This window comes from Kogia breviceps, chromosome 4, assembly GCF_026419965.1.
Source record: "Kogia breviceps isolate mKogBre1 chromosome 4, mKogBre1 haplotype 1, whole genome shotgun sequence".
NCBI classification, from domain to species: Eukaryota; Metazoa; Chordata; class Mammalia; order Artiodactyla; family Physeteridae; genus Kogia; species Kogia breviceps.
Window position 1 is genome coordinate 119751311 of NC_081313.1, and position 25514 is coordinate 119776824.

At 41.4% G+C, this 25514-nt stretch overlaps 1 protein-coding gene across 6 annotated transcripts in view; it reads left to right on the forward strand.

Annotated features, from left to right (window-relative positions):
* Nucleotides 1-25514, forward strand: part of ARHGAP26 (Rho GTPase activating protein 26) — a 470919-nt gene that overhangs the window by 289202 nt on the left and 156203 nt on the right. For all 6 annotated transcript variants that reach the window (XR_010840265.1, XM_059062235.2, XM_059062236.2 and 3 more), the window contains exons 15-17: nt 9828-9915; nt 11580-11638; nt 13377-13482. Coding sequence is in view for 5 of the 6 variants with exons in the window: in XM_059062235.2 (XP_058918218.1) it covers nt 9828-9915; nt 11580-11638; nt 13377-13482 (253 nt within the window). In the remaining variant the exon portion in view is untranslated. The remainder of the gene's footprint in view (nt 1-9827; nt 9916-11579; nt 11639-13376; nt 13483-25514) is intronic.

Here is a 25514-nt window from a genome sequence, read left to right on the forward strand (position 1 = left end):
AAATATTTGTAAAATATATATCTGTAAATGATTTGTATCCAGAATGTATTAAAAATAACTCTTGCAATTCAGTAGTCAGAACGTAACCACCCCAGTTTCTAAAATGCACACAAGATTTGAACAAACAGTTCACCAAAGAAAATACCCAGATGGCCAAAAAGTACATGAAAAGATGACCAACATCAGTAATCATTAAGGAAAAGCAAATTTTAACAATGAGTTATTTCTACACACCTACTACAATAGTTAAAATTTCAAAATTAAACACATGACCATATCATGTGTTGATGAAGATGTGAAGCAACTAGAGTTCTCCTATTGGCTGGTGGGAATGCAAAATGGCCCAACTGTTTTGGAAAACCATTTGGAAGTTTTGATAAAGTTAAACATATTTATCATATGACCCACTCCTACATATTTGTACCCAGTTCCACTCCTAGGTATTTATCCAAGAGATGAAAATGTAGTCCATAAGACCTGAATGCAAATATTTACAGCTGCTTTATTTGTAACAGCCAGAAACTGGAAACAACCCAAAGTGTACCAACTAGTCAATGGATATGTCCATAAAATTGAATAGTACTCAGTAATAAAAGGATCAAAATGGATGGATTTCACAAGTATTATGCTATGGAAAGTGGTTGCCAGGGGCTAGAAATGGAGGGAGAGGGGATTGGCTATGGAGAAAGAGGCACAGGGGAATTTTTTGGGGGGGAGGTGATGACATTGACTTACATCTTGATTCTGGTGGTGGTTACCCCATGACTATATATGTATTTGTCAAAAATTATGGAAGTGTATACTTTAAAAGGTTGAGTATATCTCAGTAAACTTGACTTTAAAACACACACATAGGAGAGGATTCTCAATTTTTCTCCTCAGTAAAAAATGCAAATTAAAGCAGATGACTTTTTTTTTAACCTATCAGATTGACTAAGTTCAAAGTGTTTGATTACACATTGTTGTCAAGGATTTGAGGAAGGAGTCACACTCATGCTTAAATGTAATGGTACAGCCTTTGAGAGGTTAGTTGAGCAGTAGCTTTCCAAATTAAAAATGCACATACTTTTTGAGTCAGAAATTCCACTTATAGGAATTTTTTTCTCTAGGTAAGACATATACAAGGGAACAGTGGTTTATATCATTGTTAACCATAGCAACAACCAGTGAACAACCTTCATCTCCATGAATGGGGGCATTAACCATGGTACAGTGAAGTACTGTAAGGTAGTGTACTTATATGGAACAGTTTCTTAAGATATTGTTAAATGAAAATAGCAGTGCACAGAACGACATCTATAATGTACTTCCATTTGTGTTTTTAGAAAGCTGTACATATTCATAAAACTGCTTGTTTATGTACATACTGTTAGAGATTGCATACATGCACAAAACCAGTATTGAGTCATCTTTAGCACAGGAAAGCGTTACTTTTTGATGTTTATCTATTTGTTTTGCTTGAATTTTTTTGGAGGGGGCCGTGTTCGTATATTACCTTCTCAGTTGAACAGAAAACAAAATTTTTAAAAAAATTTTGAATTATATTTTATTTATTTTTTTATACAGCACGTTCTTATTAGTCATCAGTTTTATACACATCAATGTATACATGTCAGTCCCAATCACCCAATTCAGCACACCACCACCCCAACCCTACAGCCGCTTTCCACCCTTGGTGTCCATACCTTTGTTCTCTACATCTGTGTCTCAATTTCTGCCCTGCAAACCAGTTCACCTGTACCATTTTTCTAGGTTCCACATATATGTGTTAATATACGATATTTGTTTTTCTCTTTCTGACTTACTTCACTCTGTATGGCAGTTTCTAGATCCATCCACGTCTCAACACATGACCCAATTTCATTCCTTTTTATGGCTGAGTAATATTCCATTGTATATATGTACCACATCTTCTTTATCCATTCATCTGTCGATGGGCATTTAGGTGGCTTCCATGACCTGGCTATTGTAAATAGTGCTGCAGTGAACATTGGGGTGCATGTGTCTTTTTGAATTATGTTTTTCTCTGGGTATATGCCCAGTAGTGGGATTGCTGGATCATATGGCAATTTTATTTTTAGTTTTTTAAGGAACCTCCATACTGTTCTCCATAGTCGCTGTATCAGTTTACATTCCACCAGCAATACAAGAGAGTTCCCTCTTCTCCACAACCTCTCCAGCATTTGTTGTTTGTAGATTTTCTGATGATGCCCATTCTAACTGGTGTGGGGTGATACCTCATTGTAGTTTTCATTTGCATTTCTCTAATAATTAGTGATGTTGACCAGCTTTTCATGTGCTTCTTGGCCATCTGTCTTAGGAGAAATGTCTATTTAGGTCTTCTGCCCAGTTTCGGATTGGGTTGTTTTTTTTGTTTGTTTTTTTTTTTCGGTACGCGGGCCTCTCACTGTTGTGGCCTCTCCCGTTGCGGAGCACAGGCTCCGGACACGAAGGCTCAGCGGCCATGGCTCGCGGGCCCAGCCGCTCCGCGGCATGTGGGATCTTCCCGGACTGGGGCACGAACCCGTGTCCCCTGCATTGGCAGGCAGACTCGCAACCACTGCGCCACCAGGGAAGCCCGGGTTGTTTGTTTTTTTAATATTGAGCTGCATGAGCTGTTTATATATTTTGGAGATTAATCCTTTGTCTGTTGATTCGTCTGCAAATATTTTCTCCCATTCTGAGGGTTGTCTTTTCATCTTGTTTATGGTTTCCTTTGCTGTGCAAAAGCTTTGAAGTTTCATTACATCTGACTTGTTTATTTTTGTTTTTATTTCCATTACTCTAGGAAGTGGATCAAAAAAGATCTTGCTGCGGTTTATGTCAAAGATTGTTCTTCCTATGTTTTCCTCTAAGAGTTTTATAGTGTCCAGTCTTATATTTAGGTCTCTAATCCATTTTGGGTTTATTTTTGTGTATGGTGTTAGGGAGTGTTCTAATTTCATTCTTTTACATGTAGCTGTCCAGTTTTCCCAGCACCACTTATTGAAGAGACTGTCTTTTCTCCATTGCATATCGTTGCCTCCTTTGGCATAGATTAGTTGACCATAGGGGCATGGGTTTATCTCTGGCTTTCTATCTTGTGCCATTGATCTATGTTTCTGTTTTTGTGCCAGTACCATATTGTCTTGAGTACTGTAGCTTTGTAGTATAGTCTGAAGTCAGGGAGTCTGATTCCTCCAGCTCTGTTTCTTTCCCTCAAGACTGCTTTGGCTATTCGGAGTCTTTTGTGTCTCCATACACATTTAAAAATTTTTTATTCTAGTTCTGTAAAAAATGCCATTGGTAGTTTGATAGGGATTGCATTGAATGTGTAGATTGCTTTGGGTAGTATAGTCACTTTCACATTATTGATTCTTCCAATCCAAGAACATGGTATATCTCTCCATCTGTTTGTATCATCTTTAATTTCTTTCATCAGTATCTTATAGTTTTCTGCAAAGAGGTCATTTGTCTCCCTGGGTAGGTTTATTTCTAGGTATTTTATTCTTTTTGTTGCAGTGGTTAATGGGAGTGTTTCCTTAATTTCTCTTTTAGATTTTTCATCATGAGTGTATAGGAATGCAAGAGATTTCTGTGCATTAATTTTGTATCCTGCAACTTTACCAAATTTCATCGATTAGCTCTAGTAGTTTTCTGGTGGCATCTTTAGGATTCTCTATGCATAGTACCATGTCATCTGCAAACAGTGACAGTTTTACTTCTTCTTTTCCAATTTGTATTCCTTTTAATTCTTTTTCTTCTCTGATTGCCGTGGCTAAGGCTTCCAAAACTATGTTAGTAATATTGATGACAGTGGACAACCTTGTCTTGTTCCTGATCTTAGAGGAAATGCTTTCAGTTTTTCACCATTGAGAATGATGTTTGCTGTAGGTTTGTCGTATATGGCCTTTACTATGTTGAGGTAGGTTCCCTCTATGCCCAGTGTCATGAGAGTTTTTATTGTAAATGGGTGTTGAATTTTGTCAAAAGCTTTTTCTGTATCTACTGAGATGATCATATGGTTTTTCTTCTTCAGTTTCTTATATGGTGTATCACATTGATTAATTTGCATATATTGAAGAATCCTTGCATCCCTGGGATAAATCCCACTTGATCATGGTGTATGATCCTTTTAATGTGTTGTTGGATTCTGTGCGCTAGTATTTTGTTGAGGATTTTTGCATCTATATTCATCAGTGATATTGGTCTGTAATTTTCTTTTTTTGTGATATCTTTGTTTGGTTTTGGTGTTAGGGTGGTGGTGGCCTCACAGAATGAGTTTGGGAGTGTTCCTTCCTCCACAATTTTTTGGAGGAGTTTGAGAAGGATGGGTGTTAGCTCTTCTCTAAATGTTTGATAGAATTCACCTTTGAAGTCATCTGCTCCTGGACTTTTGTTTGTTGGAAGATTTTTAATCACAGTTTCAATTTCATTACTTGTGATTGGTCTGTTGATATTTTCTATTTCTTCCTGGTTCAGTCTTGGAAGGTTATACCTTTCTAAGAATTTGTCCATTTCTTCCAGGTTGTCCATTTTAGTGGCATAGAGTTTCTTGTAGTAGTCTCGTAGGATGTCTGTTGCGGTGTCTGTTGTAACTTCTTTTTCATTTCTAATTTTATTGATTTGAGTCTTCTCCCTCTTTTTCTTGATGAGTCTGGCTAGTGGTTTATCAATTCTGTTTATCTTCTCAAAGAACCAGCTTTTAGTTTTATTGATCCCTGCTATTGTTTTCTTTGTTTCTATTTCATTTATTTCTGCTCTGATCTTTATGATTTCTTTCCTTCTACTAACTTTGGGTTTTGTTTGTTCTTCTTTCTCTAATTCCTTTAGGTGTAAGTTTAGATTGTTTATTTGAGATTTTAGTTGTTTCTTGAGGTAGGCTTGTATAACTATAAACTTCCCTCTTAGAACTGCTTTTGCTGCATCCCATAGGTTTTGTCTCATCGTGTTTTCATTGTCATTTGTCTCTAGGTATTTTTTGATTTCCTCTGATTTCTTCAGCGATCTCTTGGTTATTTAGTAACGTATTGTTCAGCTTCTGTGTGTTTCTATTTTTTACAGGTTTTTTCCTGTAATTGATATCTACTCTTATAGCGTTGTGGTCAGAAAAGATGCTTGATATGATTTCAATTTTCTTAAATTTACTGGGGCTTGGTTTGTGACCCAAGATGTCATCTATCCTGGATAATGTTCGGTGCGCCCTTGAGAAGAGAGTGTAATCTGCTGTTTTGGATGGAATGTCCTATAAATACCAATTAAATCTATCTGGTCTATTGTGTCATTTAAAGCTTGTGTTTCCTTTTGTATTTTCATTTTGGATGATCTGTCCATTGGTGTAAGTGAGGTGTTAAAGTCCCCCACTATTATTGTGTTACTGTCGGTTTCTTCTTTTATAGCTGTTAGCAGTTGCCTTATGTATTGAGGTACTCCTATGTTGGGTGCATATATATTTATAAATGTTATGTCTTCTCTGCGCTTCCTGGACTAGGGTGGCTATTTCCTCTCCCTTGTTAGGGAAGTTTTTGACTATAATCTCTTCAAATATTTTCTCAGGTCCTTTCTCTCTCTCTTCTCCTTCTGGTACCCCTAAATGTGAATGTGGCTATGTTTAATGTTGTCCCAGAGGTCTCTTAGGCTATCTTCATTTCTTTTCATTCTTTTTCCTTTACTCTGTTCCGCAGCAGTGAATTCCACCATCCTGTCTTCCAGGTCACTTATCCGTTCTTCTGTCTCAGTTATTGTGCTATTGATTCCTTCTAGTGTAGTTTTCGTTTCAGTTATTGTATTGTTCATCTCTGTTTGTTTGTTCTTTAATTCTTCTAGATCTTTGTTAAATATTTCTTGCATCTTCTCGATCTTTGCCTCCATTCTTTCTCCGAGGTCTTGGATCATCTTCACTATCATTATTCTGAATTCTTTTTCTGGAAGGTTGCCTATCTCCACTTCATTTAATTGTTTTTCCTGGGTTTTATCGTGTTCCTTCATTTGGTAGATAGCCCTCTGCCTGTTCATCTTGTCTGTCTTTCTGTGAATGTGGTTTTTGTTCCACAGGCTGCAGGATTGTAGTTCTTCTTGCTTCTGCTGTCTGCCTTCTGGTGGATGAGGCTATCTAAGATGCTTGTACAAGTTTCCTGATGGGAGGGACTGGTGGTAGGTAGAGCTGGGTGTTGCTCTGGTGGGCAGAGCTCAGTTAAACTTTAATCTGCTTGACTTCTGATGGGTGGATCTTGGTTCCCTCCCTGTTGCTTGTTTGGCCCAAGGCAACCCAACACTGAAGCCTACCTGGGCTCTTTGGTGGGGCTAATGGTGGACTTTGGGAGGGCTCTCGCCAATGAGTATTTCCCAGAAATCCTCCTGCCAGTGTCCTTGTCCCAGTGGTGAGCCACAGCTGCCCCCCGCCTCTGCAGGAGACCCTCCAACACTAGCAGGTAGGTCTGGTTCAGTCTCCCCTGGGGTCACTGCTCCTTCCCCTGGGTCTTGACGCGCACACTACTTTGTGTGTGCCCTCCAAGAGTGGAGTCTCTGTTTCCCCCAGTCCTGTCGAAGTCCTGCAATCAAATCACACTAGCCTTCAAAGTCTGATTCTCTAGGAATTCCTCCTCCCATTGCCAGACCCCCAGGTTGGGAAGCCTGACATGGGGCTCAGAACCTTCACTCCAGTGGGTGGACTTCTCTGGTATAACTGTCCTCCAGTTTGTGAGTCACCCACCCAGCACTTATGGGATTTGATTTTACTGTGATTGCGCCCCTCCTACCATCTCATTGTGGCTTCTCCTTTATCTTTGGATGTGGGGTATCTTTTTTGGTGAGTTCCAGTGTCCAATGATGACTGTCTAGCAGCTAGTTGTGATTGTGGTGTTCTCGCAAGAGGGAGTGAGAGCACATCCTTCTACTCCGCCATCTTGGTTCAGGGCACATCAACTTTAGTTTTGATACATTATAGTATGTCATTAGGAGCTTAGGAGTACATAGTCGACTTTCCTAATCCCTTCCTCCAGAAGGTCCTTAGTGTCTCTGTCAGGAGTACAACAGTGGACCTGGGTGTTGTCTGATCCAGTGTGACATTTCTAAGACTACTTCCCCTTGTAACCACCACTTCCAGTCCACATCTCCTGTTTTTCTGAATTCATGTGGGAGTAGCTTGCGGAGGAAATGCACTCATTTCACTATATCCACATGATGCCTTTCTGTACATTGGACTGCTCCTGTAGCTCTGGTCAATGTTACTAAGTCCAAAATGGTCAGGTGACCTGGTTAGGAGATATGTACTGAGTTCTGAAGAAAATTGTCAAATATGTCTCTGTATCATATGCCAGGAAGCTTCTGTAAGTGAAGGGAGCATCGATAGGGAGGGATGGCAATTGGCAGTGGTTTCTGAAAATGGGGTAGCTTGGGAGGCTGTATTCAATTTAGCGTGGACATTAAATGAATTAAAATGGACATTAAGTTATGAACCTTGCCTCATCAGTGCTATAAAAATCCCTTTAGCTGGGCTGTAATTTGACTCTCCTCTCTGTAATGTTGTACAGTATTCCTATGGTTACAGAGCCTGAATAAGTGGAGGCTAATCATTAGTTTGCTAAATGTGGTTCATGGAACAGTTCACAACTCCCAGACCTGCCAACTGTTGCTTGTTTAGTGTCCTGTTCACTCTTCTTGGGTAGAAGTTGATTTGTTCCACAGAAAAATGTACAGTAACATTTGTCTCACGTCCAGGAACCACGCACTATGGCGGCTCTCCATGCTTCTTGGAGATGCAGAGGGAAAAAGGTCACACTAAGCCAAGTTTTTTGGTACATACACTTCCACAGGAAGAAACCATTAAAGGAGTGGGAGATGGCAAAGTAAGAAAAGAATTAAAGCTGGAGAGGTTTTGGATATTTGGAAAACCATACTTTGTTACTTTTCAGAAATTTGCTGTGATTGAACTCTGGAGTTTACAATTCTGTGGCCCTAGAAATAAAATCATGCTCTTTAGGTTCTTCCTTGTTTGTTTCATGTGACAAGACAGACTTCATTTGCCCAGGATCACCTGCAAACAAACAGCCATGCTGCCATTAGGAGCCAAACACTTATTGAACCAGGGCCCTATCCTCTCATCTTGCATTGTGTGTTAGGGGAACACACTGAGAGCAGTAGATACCAGCTGGATTTGTGTCCTTACTTGGGGATTAGGGCCTAAATCCTTAAGCCACTCATGATTATTTGGCCTCTTCCTACTAGGATGAAAGTGGGTTCTTTCCCAGTTAATAGAAAATGTATTGTGCCCACCTGTGACTCATTCCCCTTCTCAGCTGAAAGGCTGTGGGCCCTGCAGAAGGAACCTCTTTCTTTTCAGAGACTGTCCAGAAAGAGACAGTCTGGGTGGCTGTCTCTACTATATCATTTAGACCTCTGAATTATAAGAAACGGAAAACCTGACCTCAACTAGCTTCAGGAAAAAGGGAATTTATTGGCTTACGTGATTAAAAAGGCATGGCGAGACGCAAGGGCTCAAACCTTGTCACCCAGACCTGCTCTCTCTGCCTCTCTCACCTTGGCTGTGTCTGTCAGGTTCTCCTCTCAGGCTTCAGGCTGTGGCACCTAGAGCAGCAGTGTAGCCTCACTGTGCACGCACAGCAGGAGACAGCAGCTGTCTTTTCCCCTGTCCTGGAAAAGTCCTGGATTTCATGCTGCCCAGTCTTGGACCATCTCTGAACCAGTCCCGGGGTCCAGAGACATCTCATTCCCCACCCCTGGAAGGGTGGGGCCTCCCCTGAGTAGGTGTGAGAAAAGGGTAGCAGCCCAGCTGAAAAGAGGAACAGGAGCTGGGAGGCACATCTCCAGAAGCTGGATTCCCCCTTCAGTGCCCTGAGAGACTCTACTTCCAACCACCTTGACAGCCGGAAGACAGAGGTCTGCTGGTTTGTGAAACAGTTCAGCCTCTGTCTCGTAGTCTCGCCTGCCTGTGTGCCTCTCAGAAAGACTGCAAGGATTATTTCTTCTTTTACAGTACACATTTATCTGAAATAACACACATTTGTTTGGAAGTCCACACAAGAGGAAACAAAGGAAGAAATGATCAGGAGTTGATATCATTATGGTGGTTTTGTTGCACGTCTTGGTTTAGGGCAATTTAAAATAGAAAGGTAATAGAATCAAGTCATAGTTTAGAAAATATAAAAACCACAATTCTACCACTCTAACCTCACCACTCTTTTCATTGTAGAGTATTTCCTTTCAGCCTTTGTTCATTTGAGTTTCTCACAAACTTTTAAATCATTTTTTTTTTTGCTTGACATTACATGATAATTCAGGCATTTTCCATTTTGCTATATAGTTATCATTATCATATAAATGCAACATGATATTCCATCAGGAATATAACATGATGAACTTAATCATTCTATCATGGGCTGTTTAGGTGGTTCTTTTAAAATTTGTTGTGCTAAAAAAAAATTTGTTCTGCTGTTATCAAGAGCAGTGTATGTTGAACATTTGGGATATGTGTAACTTTCTCGTGCCTTATCTTATTTCCTGAGGATGGGTTGTGAGGAGTGGGATTACTGCTTCAAATTGTATAAACCTTTGTAGGACTTGATATGTATTACCAAATAGCTTTTCAAATCTCTTGCATTTATCTCATCTGCCTCCAGCAGTTTCTTAGAGGATCAGTTTCATTGCATTTTTGACAGCAGTAGATGTTTGGATTTTTAAACATTTTTCTAATTTAATGAGGAAAAAATAGGTGTCCTTTTTTACTTTGGATTTCTTGGTTTAGTAGGGAAGTTGAATGCTTTTATATATGCTTGTTTTTTAGCTGTATTTTCTGCTCTGTTTTACCCATTGTCTTCTCTTCATTTTAGACCCCAAAACAGCTTCTGAAACAGAAACGGATATCTGTGCCGAGTGGGAGATAAAGACCATCACGAGTGCTTTGAAAACCTACCTAAGGTAGGGACTTTCCATTTGTGGGGCATGGTGCCAGCTTGTCATCATGCAATCGGAAGAAAGTTTTATTTTCAGCCTCCAGAGAGCTGTTGGGTGGGTGTTTGAGATGTGGAAACAGCTTATGTGTGGGTGCAATTAGCTCAGCTGGTCAAACCGATTATAAATCATCCCTAGTTGATGGGTTGCCATTGTGCAGTGGTGCCATGAGTGATTTAGGAAGCTTTGCTCTTTTTGAGAAGCCACTATGACGATTAGACTTTAACAGAACCTCAAATGTGGTATTCCCTGCAATCCCTGAATAATCTGGTAAAGAAACAAGGAATTGCGTATCCTATTCTGTTGAGAATGCGTGATTACATACCCTACGTATCTGGGGAGCTCTGCGCCTTGCACAGATAGAGTATACTGCTGACATTGCTCCTCAAAAATGAGAACTTAATGGCTCTCCTTTTTGACTCCTTCTGCTTAGATTGGAGAATATGACTTCATTGGAGAGGAGACTGCTTTCCTTGTAATAATATGTGTAATATTCCTGCTACCTCCCACCCCTCCCTTGGTTATTAAGGGAGTGGGTGATTGACCAGCTGCTCACATCTCAGTTTCCCGAATAGACTGAAAGCCATGCTGGACGTGAAGTATAGGAGTATAATAGTTCTCCACTCTAGTTCTTCTCACACAGGAAAGTGGGGGTCTAGTCTTAAACAAAGAGAAGAACTATAATCACGAATTGCATAAGCATTTGTACAGGTTTGTCAAGATTTAGTTGGCTCGAAAGCCACAGAAAAGGAATTGGTGATGGAGGTGTTATTGGCTGTTGGGGAATTGCTGGAAGGCTCTTGGAGTCAAGAGTAAGATGTCATGCAAGTGATGACTAAGAGTTGAATCAGGGGATCCGATGAGAATAAAATAAAATCTGAACCAAGAATCATCTGTTGAGAAGCTTATCATTTAGACTATCAGTAAAAAAACCCTCAAGTTTACAGTTAAACATATTCATATCCCAAATACTACCATTGTAGTTTACACAAAACCAAATGGTAGAGGTTTGTATCTGGTACTTATTTGTGCATGTTGATATTGATTAGCTAATGGACAATAAGTATAAAATATAAATATATTTTAAATAGCAGATAAAATTTGATTGTATCATGCCTAATATTAAGCGTTCTAGCCCTTTGGCATTCTGGAGCAACACTCCATAGTGAATTTGCCACAAAAACACCTACAAAAGTCTTGCATAGTGTATCCAGATGAAGTGCCTAAGATGCCAGGAAGATGAGAGTTTAAGAGCAGGTGATTGCAAATGTTGGGTTGGTTGCCTGTTTCTCAGACACATCTTAAAATGCTCTTGTGGAGGGCGAGTCACTGACTGAAAAGGAAATCTCTCAGTTTGTGCTAGACTTTTGCATTAGCACTTTTCTGGTCGTGACTCTATGAGACATAAGTTGTACCCATTCCCTTAAAAAGGAGAAAGAATGAACATTTCAGGTTGAAATCTCAGGACCCTTTCAAAAGGGAAACTAAGTTGGACTAAACTGAGTTGCTGTTGTTTGCCTGTGATCTTTGTCTTTGAGAAATGTAATACAGTCTGGCCGTCTCTAGGCTGCTAGGTAGCGAGAATAGGATTGTTTTCATTAAGCTGACTAGTGTGTATCCTTTTATTTCAGAATGCTTCCAGGACCACTCATGATGTACCAGTTTCAAAGAAGTTTCATCAAAGCAGCAAGTAAGTTTTCTTTTCACCACAGTTTTAAGGGGAAAGGAATAGATTTTTCTATTTCAAAGAACAGTCAGTGTCCCAAAATAAGTATTACCTAATCCCTCATATTCTGCATGTAAACTACCCACATAAACACTCATGAGACTGTCATAGAATAAAAGCGAAACCAAGTCAGATTACTAAGGGCCTTGTTAGCACATTGAATATACAGTCGAGGGGAGAAACTTCAGAAGTGAGTTTGGGGGTGACGGAGAGGTGAGAAAAGCAAGTTTGCCTTTTCTAATTTTGATTATTGGAGTTCTAACTCCTTGGGCTTTTTCCAGCCCTGGAGTAGCATTTTTCGGAATGAATCAGACTCTGCCCATTACCTAAATTGAGCATCAGATGTATTTCCCTGAATCTGGCACCATTTATATAACTTCCCAGTCCTCTTTCCATCATGGCTTGCATTTATAGCTTCTGATCATTCTTCAGCTATATCATCTAAGCCCTGAGCGTCATATTACTGGTATTAAAATACATAGGGTTTAGGTACAAGCCACCCTAAGTATACTGGACTCTGTCTACATGAGGCAGGCCACCTGTAAGGGGCAGTAAGATTCTCTATCAGATTTAAGTCTGGCATGAATCCCCACCATGCTATTATGTCCATAGCCTGTGCCGCTCCCTGTTTCCTTTAAGCTGTCAGAGTTTGTTTACCCTGCTAGCTACTACTGGCCTAATTTAGGAGTACCTCTGTTCTGGTGGCCTTATCCATACATAGCTGTCCCCGTAAAGCAGGAGAAAGACCTGGGAGAAAGCTGGAAGTGAAGATGCTGTTTATGTGATTTCTTTCTCTGAGAAATTCCAAACCCATAGCAGCAATTCTCTAATTAAACCTCACCTCAGTCCTGTAAATAGGTGTGATGAGTGCCATCAGTGTATTTCCCAGAGAAACGAAGCCACATACCCAAGTTCAACCAAGAGAACATGACAGTCCGTGATTTAGGTTATAGGTTGGCAGAAACATTTCCTTATTTTATCTGCCATTCCTTTCTTCTCCCAGGCTGGTTGTCACACGTGACTTGAGAATAACTGGACATTTCCCTTGATGTCTTTGATGCTGTCTCGAGGTGTTATTTTGATATTTGAGACCTTTGCAAGGCTGTTCATGTACAATTTGTTTATCCCTTGACGAGTGCATAAAGTTCCTTCCTTCCTTGAAACGAAGCTGCCACTCTGTATAGCCAGCTGCTTCCAAGTTTGTTCCTGCTCCAAGTATGTGGTTGACTGGCTCCATTTCATCACATCATCATTTTGGTGTGAACTTTTTGACAGTCATTTTTTTTTCATAGTTGCTCGTTCCATGTTTATTTAACAAATATTTATTGGGCACCGGCCACATACCTATCACCGTGTTAGGCACTGGCTAGAAGGGAAAATGGAGGCCCAGAAGTGTTAGTTGACTTGCTAGAAGTCCCTTGCTGAGAACCTCAACTTTTTGATGCCTGTTGGTCTCAGAAGGTAATTTCTGATTTTTTTAAGTGAGATCAGTCATGTTTCTTAATGAACTCTGTTACGGAAAGCAGCATCATTAAAAGCACTTTTAGATCTAGTCAGTCTAGTCACAAGTACACAGAACAGGATCTTATACCTCTGAGAAATCCTCAGTCTCTTGTTCCCAACATTTGGTTTCCTCTGATTTTTGTCTTATAAACTGATTTAACTGTGGCCCTGATCCAGTATTGCCTCCCTCCCTTCACAGAGCTGGAGAACCAGGAGTCGCGGGTCTCTGAAATCCACAGCCTTGTTCATCGGCTCCCAGAGAAAAATAGGCAGATGTTACAGCTGCTCATGAACCACTTGGCAAAGTAGGTTTAAGACTGTTTGCTGGCCTTTCTCTCAGCCCTGGAAAGTTCTTATCTTAGCACTAAAGCTGGTCTCAGTTCTGCTTATGTTTCCTTCTCCCACTGTTGCATCAGGTATGCTGGAGGCTCAGGAAAGAAATGTGGGAAATATTAACTGCAGTGGGTAGCAGCAGCACATGCCAGATGGGCTTTGCAGCGGAGGCTGGGGAGGTGCCCATGCCACTAGGCCACCAGGCAGATTTGCAGGGGGGTTTGTGTTCTTTTGATGATCAAGGCCAATAAGAGTGTGTCCTCCATGATACCAGCTCACCAAACAGATTTTTCAGGAGTTACATGTTCTTGTGATGATTTAAGAGCAAACAGGAATATGTTATAAGTTTACAGACCTTGGATTTGGAATAAACAGGTCTGGCTTTTAGAGTTGATTCTGTTCTTAACAAGCCACTTAAATAGCCCTTGACAAGCCACTGACCCCTCGATTCCTTAGTTTCTTCATCTGTCAAATATAGGTAGTAGGCTCCCCCTTCTCTATAATGTCATTGATTTTAAATGTTACATGTATTAAAGCCTTTGAAGAAGTATAAAGAATAGAGGAGAATCAAAGAAAGTCAGTGGGGGCCTGATTTACCTGCTAGGGATATTTATACTCTTGGAATGGTTTGGATTTTTTGTGTATTTACTGTTGCCTGAGCTGCTTTGGATTGGCCTTGCTGATACCCCTTGCTGTATCAGGCACTACATGTTTGTATGTTCTGACCTTCTCTTAACTTTGATGGATGTTCTTTCTTGGAGACTAGCGCATAAGAAAAGATAGACTATAACAGTTAACCTAAATTGTTAAACTATATGCTGTGGAACTGACGTGTTATAATTTCATCTCTTACCCACACTTTGTTCTGGTATTAAGTCATGTCTTTGGGATAATTTGATACTCTGCTCAGGGAGATTATGATGATTTGTTTTCATGTTTCTACCAAGCACTTGATATTTTGGAGAGAGAATATAGATGTTACCATAAAGATTTCCATAGGTCTTAATGATGAAGGAACAAGAGTTTTGCGTGCTGGTGAGAAGCAGTTAAGCTGAGTAAAGGGTTGCCCCATTCCGGTCACATATTTTTTCTTGTCATGCCATCTCTGAACTGCATGTTTAGAAATAATTAAGTGTAGCTGAGAACATGCAAGTTTTCAAGGAGTATATGCACCTCCCCCCGAAATGTCAAAGAATCCTGATGAGTGTGTTTAAAATAATGGGAACTGGGCTTTAAAAAGTAACTCCAGATGCTCTGACGTGACGGTGTGGTGCCTATTCCACACAAACCCAGTCAGGCATTTGTGAAATGGGAAAGCTGGCTTAGATCTTAGTTGCACACTTGAAGGGCCTGCACCAAAACAGAGGAAGTTCCAGGTACATTGTCCAGCCAAGCATGTGTGGCGATGCTCCTGACTGTTATATGGCCACTGGGTCTTAGGGAGGCCTCCATGGCTTCTGGGAGCAGCTAGAGAAGGGATAGGAAGCAGCTGAAGGCAGTCGGGCTGTTCAGGCTGTGCAGTGTGATGAGAGTTTAATTGGACTGAGAGAGAACAAGAGTCATTGGTGATCCAGTAAAGCCAGAACTGAATCTTCCCATTTTTAAAATGCCCTGAGGATTGTTAGGAATCCTAAAGAAAAAGAAATAGAAATAAAAAATCCAAAACCCTTAAAGTGGGTATTGGACCAGTGAACCTGTTCATCTCCTGGTGGATGCTTCACTTTCTCCCTCTGGTTCCCCCCTCTTCTCTCCCAACCCCATTAAGTTCAGTCTTTGTCCCTAAGCCAAGGAGAAGTACAGCTGGAATGTGCATGTTAAAGCTGTGGCCTTGACTTTTTGCCTTCTAAAGAATTTAAACCAATTTTGTTGCTGGAGTATTTATTTTATAGCATTTCTGGAGCATTGTGTGTTATCTTTGATACCTAACAGTGATTTTCTTTGGTTCTGTGAGGTTGAGTGGCATTTCTTTGTTCATGTGATCATTAAGAAGTCTACATATAGACAAGCTCTCATGGCTCTAATGTGAGTTGGGGTCATGATGGTAGAACACACAGACTCCCGTTATCAGCGTGCTGTGTTCTTGGTCTCTGGAGCCTCTAGATTTAAAATGTCCTGGAGGAGATGAGTATAAATGAGCACTGCTGAATCCAGTAAGGAGTATCTACTTCAGTTTGAAAAAATGTTTTGGCACCCAGAGGAGTTCTAAGATTCTACGTAAACTCTCTATTCTCATTTACAGCACTGTCCTATTTTAAAATCGAACAGGAAGGGAAAGTTAACTTGGGACAAGGGGTTTGTCTGTTTCATTCCTGTTTTCTCAGGTTCAGACTTACCCAAGGATATGCCTGAGCTATTGTTCCTCTGGTCTACTTACTTAACGGTCAGCTTCCTTCCTAAGTTTTGGTTTCAGGGTTGGTTCTGCTGGAAAACCTGGTGTTTACTTCTCTCATTACTTACTGTGTTTGCCCTGTACATCCCAGGCATCTGGTTCAAAGGGAAGATATTTTGTGTATTTTTTTAAAGTACTCTTTTGAAACACTTTACAAAATTGATTTCCTTTAGCTGTGGAGGAAGAGTTAAGACATTTTATATTTAATCCCAAGTAGAAATGCATTCAGAGGGGAAAGGAAAACTCCAGACCTCCACACAAATGATTACCAGGGTACATCCAAATCACAGAGCTCTTGGATTTGTTTCAGACCTCAGGGGGAACATAAAAATTATAGGCAACTCTGCACTTATTTTTGTTGTCCCAGCTTAAATCTACTATGAAAATTAGATGTTTTGTATTTGGAACCTGGAATCTAGTATACAGTCTGGAGTCATGTGCCTCAAAGGATGGTTACACTCACCTGGGGAGCTTATTTACATTGACATTTACATTGCTGCCCCCCCCCACCTTGATCTGCTGAATTGAACTCTGCCTGGGACTCTGCATTTTTAATTTACTTCCCAGGCAAACCGTCTTTTGAGAACCACTGGCCTAGAGAATGGACCATATGCAGGGATTCTCTAGGAGGGAGAAATGGTATTGAGAGGAATGGATTGGAATTTAGGAGGTTATTAGAAATAGGGAAGAAGAAACTCAAAGCAGTGAGTTCAAAAAAGGAGATTTTATTTGCATAATTAAATTACTAAAAAAAATCCGTTGTGATTTCCCATGTCTCTACAATTATTCGCCTTTCATTAAATTGAGTGTTCAGCAAATGACTTTGTTTTAAAATCACACAGAAAGCATTTTTAATAATAAAGAAAATTGCCCCCAGCTGGCTCTGGGACCTTGTGGAAATCATTCAACATCTCTGAGCCTGGTTTTGTGACTTCCCTTCCAATCACGTGAGTCTGTGTTTTCATCAGATAGAAAGGGGGCAAAAAGAGAAAAAAATTCCCAATCTTATAATTCTAGAAGGAAATAAGAGTAGATGAGTAATAAAGACTAATTTCATGGTAGCTCCCCAATGTTTGCATACTATTATGACTCCAAGTACGTTGTATATCCCCACACATACCATTCAGAGTGGCTCATTGGAACTTTATTACAGTGTTTATGCTGCATGGGAGGATTTCAAAGAGCTCTTCATACATCCGGAATGGCTATTAACAATACCTTTTCACAGCTGGTTTTCCCAAAACACTTACTGAGAAATAAATCTTAGTCTCTTTTCTTTTTTGAAGCAACTACTCCTTTGTTGCCTGGTGTTGTCAGGAAGCCAGAGCCCTTTTCTTCCTTCTCCAAAGAAGAATTGTATCATTTTAGATGCTTCGGGCTGCAAGAAACAGAAAATCCAATTCACAGTGGCTTAAACAATAAGGGAATCTGTTGTGTCATTACATAAAATCAGTCCTGAGGGTTGGTTAATTTCTTGGCTCATGAAGTACTTGTGTTATTTCCACTGTCCTGCTCAAAGCCAGCTTCACTGTGTTGGCTAGCTCCTTTCAGGATCATAAGATGTTGTGTTGCATCTCTGCACGTGAGCGGTTGTCCAGGGCAGAAAGGTATTATTACAGTTGATCCCTGAGCAGCATGGGTTTGCACTGTGGGGGTCCACTTATACATGGGTTGTTTTTTTTTTTCACTAAATATGCACTGTTTATATGCATAATGCAATATGGTTGAATCCATGGCGGAACCATGGATATGGAGGGCCAACTATAAAGTTATATTAGGATTTGCAACTGTGTAGAAGTATGGTTCAGGGGTAACTGTATTTCTTCTCTGAGTCTCTTTTTAAGAGATGTGATGATACTTTTCCCAGAAGTTCTCCAATAGACTTCCTATCACATCTCATTGGTTTGAAGCATTCACTAGCAAAGGGAATGGGACCACTGTGATTTTTTACCCCAAACAGGATTTACCTGGGTCATTTGTGGGAGGCATGGATACCCATATAAAAGCAGGGCTCTGAGTAGGCAACCCATAGTGCCTACTGCAAGTAATCCAGGTAAAATAACATTTAACAGTATTAAGTCTCTTGAATGATCTTTGCATGGTGTGCTAATTCGATCAGAACATGTGGGACAAGAAAGCCAATTTGGGAGGGGAGATGAATACACCTGCCATGTGGGCACATATACCCTGAAATACCAAGATTTGTGGGGATGGAGGGTGAGAGAGAGAAATGAAGAGGGCAAAATCAACTTTAGTCCCATTGCCACTTGCTGATTCTCTATTGTTCTTTTCATTACCCAATGCTTAATGTTTTTTTGGATAATCTGTTATGTGTGACTTTCCCAAAAGGACAAAATTCTATAGATTGCAAGGATCAGGAAGAAATATTGTGGGGCAAATGCTTGGCATACAAGTGAGACCTTATCAAAATAATATGTAGACTCCATTGCTGTAAGTTATCCATGGTTGAACATCCAGTGGCTTGGCTGTTTTCTCCTTCCTGTGACTGGAGTTTGAGTAATTCCAGGCATCCTTGCAAGTCAGGAAGGACGTATTCACATTTCCTTAATGATCTAGATGCAGAGTGAATTGGGTTCATGTAAAGATGCCTGTGGTTATTTAAAAAAAAAAAATCATTGCTAGGCTTTGGCACCAAGGAGGATGGGCCCTGGTGGTTAACTAGCATCCCTTAAAGTTCTCAAGAAAGGGTCAAAATAAAAGGAAGTGACTACTTGGCATTAGCATATGTCTTATAGATACTCTACTATTCCTTCTTCCTCCATCCCAAGTCTAGACGATAAGATTTAGCTTACTGGAGAGCTGTTGAACATATGAGAAGCGCTTCTTATTTCCTTACCATCAAGACTAGTCCAAACAAAATAGCCATGGAATTTTACAAAGCACATTTAAAAGAAAACAGTACTTTTGAGATGATGTCTTTCTAAGATGGAAAGCTCCGGTGAACTTCTCTGGCAGCCTTCCCTCGGCCATACACCCTGACTTCGGAAACTTTCTTTTCTCTAGTAACACTAGACACCCATGGCTGCCGGCACAGAATTGCTTGGCTGCCGGGCCATGGGTGTTGTGGCCTGATAAGCCCCCAGAGCCACGTTGACCACATTCTCCAGGTCCATTTGGCTTCTGTGTCACTGACTCCTACCCTGGACCGATAGTTCTGGTGATTTTAACCCCTCACTATCTTTTAAATCTGTCCACTTTCCTCCATGTCCATCACTACGTCCCTAGTCCGAGCTGTCATCATCTCTTCCCCAGACTGTTTGCAAAGGCCTCTTGCTGGCTTGCTCTAGCTGGTGGAGCTCTGGCTCCCTGCCAGGCCGCAGAATACACGCTCTGTAGCTGGGGAACTTGGAACACTGCGGATCCCAACTTGTGATTCCCCTGCTTAAAAAAACGTCAAAGGCAGCTTTCCCCTTGCTCTTAAGACAAAACTCTGGTTATGGCCTCCAGGACCTTCTCTGGACTGTGCCCTTTCAGACTTTGCAGCCTCATCTGTGTCCCTCAAGATCACACTGCATCCCTACTGCATGGTGCACGGTGGACACGCATGAGTATTTGTTGGGTAGAAGCATGAAGCATCACTTAACCATCTCTCAACTATCCTCTTCCCCGCTCCTTCTCTTTTTTTTCCCCTCTGTTTGGAATGGCCCCTCCCCACCTTCTGCCTGCCAAAGTCTACTTCATTCTTTAGCCTCAGCTCCTGTGCCACTGCCTACAAGAATCCTTTCTGCCTCAGGTGCCCTCTTGCTTTCCTGAACTCCCATAGCCTTTGCTTATTCCTGTCTTTCAATGTGTGTCACATTGCACCCGTGGGACAGTTTACAAGGTATGTATCTTCTCACTCCTACTAGGTCATAAGCTCCCGGGGGACAGGCAGTCTGTCTTCCTATATCTTTGTGTCTTACCTAGAGGTTGCAAACAAGGGCGTCTAGCCAGAGCAGCCCACACATGTGCTTGATTCGGTATTGTTGTCCCCCACATTGCTGTTTTAAAATTTGGACTGGTTTCCAACATTTTTAACAGTGGTCATTTTACTTGGAAAAATTCACATCTCCTTGCTAGCAGTTGGCTGGAAGTAAGTGAGGGCCACACCCTACTCCCCTGGGCATCCTTCTTCAGTTTGCCTAGTTCCTAGTAGTCTCCATTGTGCCTGGCCATGGGGTAGACATTAGGGTGTTCAGCCCTTGACCTATCTGTCTGCTGATTGCAAAAAAGGGACTTGATATTTGGTGATCACATAATGAACACACAGAAATGGGCTGGGAGAATTATTTCCCTGACCAGCTCTGTTTTCTTCCTGAAAGATTTATTATTTTTGATAGATTGGAGATCCCTGCAAGAAGTGAGAGATACTGCTTCCAGGCCTGTTTATGTGTATGGGGCAAGGAGAAGAGTGTATTTTTTTAAGACTAAGAATGGGATTCTCAAAGGACCTTCTCTAGCTATTTTTGGCAGAGCCAAAGGAAAACCTATTTAAGGGGACACTGCAAAGAGGACAAGCACATATTTTAAGGCAAACAGGCAACTTAGCACTTTAAATTAATGGAAATGAGGAAGAAATCAGAGCTCAACCCTTATTCAGCCTACTTGCCAGACTTTCACTTACTTTCAACCCAGGAATTCCTCTCTTTTGTGGCCTTCCAGCCTTCAGGGTTAGAAGGAAAGACACAAGTTCAGTTTAAATTTTTTGCTGTAAAAAAAAATCAACAAAATTCCTGAATTCAAGGAACTAAATCTTTCACATCATAAGAAATGCCCATCGTGAAAGGGGAAATGCTCAGCTTCAAGCTGTGAACACTCAGCAGTCTTAGAGCCCCTTTGATTTGGGTCTCTTGTTTGTTTTGATTTGTTCTGCTTCTGTTTGGGTGAATTTTTTCAGTGACTTTCCTGGTTTTTGATACACCTTTAATACTTCCTTTTCTGAACCCATGGAGTCACCTATAGAGTTCCCTTTCAAATTCAGGGAGGAGCAAAGGAGAGGATGCTATGTTTTCCTCTCTTAGTGGCTGCCCCCTTTTACTTCAGGGTCTTATATACGTGAGAGTATTAACAAGCATGGACACGACTTTGTTTCTTCTTTGCCAACCCTCATCAGAGCCAGATTTCTTTCCGTCCCTCCTTCCCTCCCCTGCTCCTTCCCTCCCCCCTTCCTTCCCTCTCTTCCTTTTCTGATTTTGAGTCCTCTCTCATTTTTTCTTATGTGTTGGACATGGGGGTGGTTTCATTAAACATCTCTCTTTGGTGGAGTGTCAGTGACTAACTGATTCACCTGCACTGTTTTGAGCACTGAAGCCCTCTCTTACCGTATCCTCTTTGCATTGCATGGTGAGCATTATCTGTGATATTTATTTTCTTACACTGACTGGTTTTCCAACCAACTCACAACTATTGTAGCTCAAATGTGGCAGCTGCAGCGAGGCAGCTGGCAGACTTCAGGGTAATTGCAGTTCATCTGTAGGTGCTTGAGAGCTCAGTGATAAAGAGAACATTTTGGAGCCAGACTGCCTAGTTTTAATCTTCTCTTCTGAAACCTGTGTGAAGTACTTCAGTTCTTTATGCCTGAGTTTCCTCATCTGAATAAGGAGATATAATAATTGTATTAGAAACATTTAAATTAGCACATCAGATTCTCTTGGCTTCTCCTGTGCGTATTTCAGCCACCACTGTGGTGACCAGTTGTGTAGCCTCCAACTCGTTTCATGCAGGTGCAGCCTGATAGCTTGTAGCCTCCTGCCCTTACCATGTGCCTCCTGCCTCTTACCTCCCACCCAAGGGAGACATGACACAAAGTGCCGTCCACACGTGTACAACCTGGAAGCAAAGGAGTGTTAAAAAAGCAAAGGAGTATTAAAAAAATAAAACTTGACTAATGGGAGGTGAGAGCTGGGCATACTGAATAGCAGTCATTAGGTAGCCTCTCGGAAGATGGTCCCAAGAGATGGAGCAGGTATTGGTGCTTGAAGCAGGTAGGGGTTAGCTTCTCTGCCTCATTTCTCCTGAGAACCCCCTAGTAAAATAGTGTCATATAAGCCTTCACCTCAGACTTTTCTTTCTGGGAAACCTAAAGACAACAATCGCACCTACCCTCTTAGAGTCATTGTGAAGATTAAGTTAATTCATCCACCTAAATCTTTTAGGAGAGCATCTGGCAAGTAGTATAATGTAGGCTTTCAGAGAAATCAGGGGATGGAGGAAGGAGTGTCATGGAGTCGTACCTGAAGACGAGGGAAGATGGAGAAATTGTTCTAACAATTAAACCAAAATAAGGCATTCTTACTGAAGGGGTGGGGCTTTCTTCACAGTTCTGTTCTTGACAAGCAAAACCCTTAGGGCTGAATGCCGAAAACATAGCACACATGGCTCTTACCCACTTGGGAGATTTGCATGTGTGCATATGTTTGCTTTTGCTTTGCTTTTGTCTTCTTAGCAGTTTGTGTGTGTTTGGGCCAAAGGGCTGAGCATCTATCTCAGTCTTCAGAGCAAAGGGTGAGCCAGCGTTGGGTCAGCTGGGAGAAAGCCATTGATATCTGCTTTCAGGTCACACCGTACACCAAGCCTTACAGTTCCCTGTGAGTATTCGGAGCTTTTCATGAGTCACATGCCCTGTGGAGTGGTGCACCTGTTTGAAACAAGCTGTGTGGTGCTGATTTCCACGGGAGGTCAGCAGCTTCTCTCCCTCACCCTCCTGCTTCTTGGTGTCGCAAGGCTGATTTCATCTCAGAAGCAGCTGTCTTTGCTGCAATTTAATAACTCTTAATTTCCTGGAGAGGGAACGACACGTTTTTATCACGAAGAGTCATCTTAGTTTGCACGGTCTGGAAATTTCCACTCATCTTTGTGATCTTTGAAATGTTTCTCTTTGTGGAAGAGTCTGACTTGTCTTCTTTCTTACTCAGTGTGACTGCCTTTCAGATGCCATTCCCAGATTAAAGAGTCTCATCCAGTGTGAGAACGGTTCTCTTTGCCTCTGGTTTACCCCTCAGTGTAGTCTTCACATGGTTCGCCCTCCCTGAGTCACTGAAATCTGTAATGAAGGATTAATCTATGCTCTAAGAACGGTTGTACATGTATTTGTCATCATTCTGTCTTGGTAGACACTTTGGCAGTTTAACTCAAAAAGGGGGTTTGAAGAAATGTGAAGGTGATTTGAATTTTGGTATCTGTCTTTCCTGCTTTCTCACATGTATTGAAATACTTTTCTTTAAGCAGTTTAGCATGCTGATTTAGTGTTTCCACTTTGGTATTGTAAGTAGAAATCATTATTTCTTGGTTCTGTGCAAGGTGGTAGAGGAACCCAACAATTCTGGCTTGTTGGTCTACTGCAAGACTCTTCCTGTTCACTTGGAGGTGCATAGGATTTGATAGAACAGAATCACTGTTTCATTAAAGTCAGGATTTCATTGAGAAAATGGGGTAACCCTAAGGCCCCAAGGAAGAATTGGTGTATTAGGTCTTCGGTTGTAAGAAACAGACGTCAACTGTGGCTAATTTTTTAAAAAGAAGGGAATTTACTGACAGTCTTCTTGGAGTAATTGAAAGCGAGTTGAATCATCAGACATTGGAACGCAACATCAAGGGCCCTTACGTGCCTCACATCCTACTCCATGTCCCTACACCATTCACTCTTCTCTTCTAGATGATTGTCTCATCTTGCTTCCTGTTTCACTGAGAAAATAGATGTGACAGGAGAACGTCCACAAGCCACCACACCTGCACCCATGTTCCTGTCTTCTCTCCATGGGTGATTGAAGAATACTCAGTGCTTCTACCTAAAGGCAGTCCCATCACTGGGGCACTAGAGCTGATCCCCGATTGCATCCAGAAGGATTTGGCTCCAATAGTTTTCCCCTCTATCTCCCTACATCATTGACTTTGTAGTTTCTGCTGAATCTTTCTCATCAGCACTTATAATTTCTGTGATCCTTTACAAATGGAGAACAACAATGAAACAGAAAACCTTTCTAGATCTTGCATCCCTTTCTAGATACCATGATACCATCAGTTTTCTCTGTGCTCTTCTCAGCAGAATGTCTTAAATAGTTGTCTGTGTCACCGTGTCCAATTCCCCTCTTGAACGTACACCATTCGGGCTTTTTTTGGCTGCCCTGGGTCTTCGTTGCTGTGCGTGGGCTTTTTCTAGTTGTGGCAAGCGGGGGCTGCTCTTTGCTGCGGTGCATGGGCCTCTCATTGTGGTGGATTCTCTTGTTAAGAAGCACAGCTCCAGGTGTGCAGGCTTAGTAGTTGTGGCTCATGGGGTCTAGAGCACAGACTCAGCAGTTGTGGCGCACGGGCCCAGTTGCTTTGCGGCATGTGGGCTCTTCCCAGACCAGGGATCAAACCCATGTCCCCTGCAGTGGCAGGTGGATCCTTAGCCACTGCGCCACCAGGGATGTCCCACCACTCGGGCTTTTACACCTACTGCTCCACTGAAATGCCTCCTGTTGGTGTTGCTAAGTCAGTTTCAACTTCCCTTCCCTGATGGTTCTGAAGGATTTAACACAGTTTCGCACTCTCTCCTCCTTGAAATGCGTTCTTCACTTGGTTTCCAGGTCATCATACTCTCCTGTTTTTTTCCCCTACCTCCTTGACTGCTCCTTTTCAGTCTCATTTTCTGTGCCCCAGGATTTATTCGGTCCTTTGATCCTTAGACCTGCTCTGCCCACTTTCCCTCCTCTCTCTCCCCAGTGAGGTCTTGCTCTAGGATTACAACCTTCAGCCCCTGTGCTCCCTACCCACAAGCACTGGGTTTTTTTTCCATAACATGTATCACCATCTAATATACTGTATATTTGACTTATGTATTTATTGTTTTCTTCTCACTGAAATGTAAGTTCTATGAGGATGAAAATTTGTCTGTCTGTACACTGCCTGCAACAAAGCTTTGCATGTAGCAGGAGGCACTCTCCATAAATATTTGTTGAATAGTGAATGAAATAAAGGGTGGAAAATATCCAGGGAACTAATGGGTGGCCCCGGAGCACTACCTTTTGAATGTCTCACCTCTGAACACCTTTGTCTTCTTATGATTCCACTACAGGTTAATGTTACTAATGAAGAGAGCATAATGGCCTCCCTTGGGTAATGCACTCACTTCTGTGGCGAGGCGGTAGTGGGGTACTCAGCTGACATTCTTGGTAGGACCACATCTAATGGGAGAGGGGCAATCCAAGGAAAAATTGGAGTATTTGTCTTTCTCTGTCTGACTTATTTCACTTAGTGTAATACCCTCTAGGTCCATCCATGTTGTCACAAATGGGCAAGATTTCATTATTTTTTATGGTTGAGTAAAAATTCCAGTGTGTGTTTACGTATCATATCTTCTTTATCCATTCATCCATCATTGAGCACTTAGTTTACTTCCATATCTTGTCTATTGTAAATAATGCTGCAATGAACATTGAGATGCATGTATCTTTTCAAATTAGTGTTTTTGTTGACTTCGGCTAAATACCCAGAAATAGAATTCCTGGATCATATGGTAGTTCTGTTTTTTGAGGAACCTTCATACTACTTCCTGTAGTAGTTATACCAATTTACATTCCCTAAAACAGTTCACAAGGATTCCCTTTTCTTTCCATCATCACCAACACTTGTTTC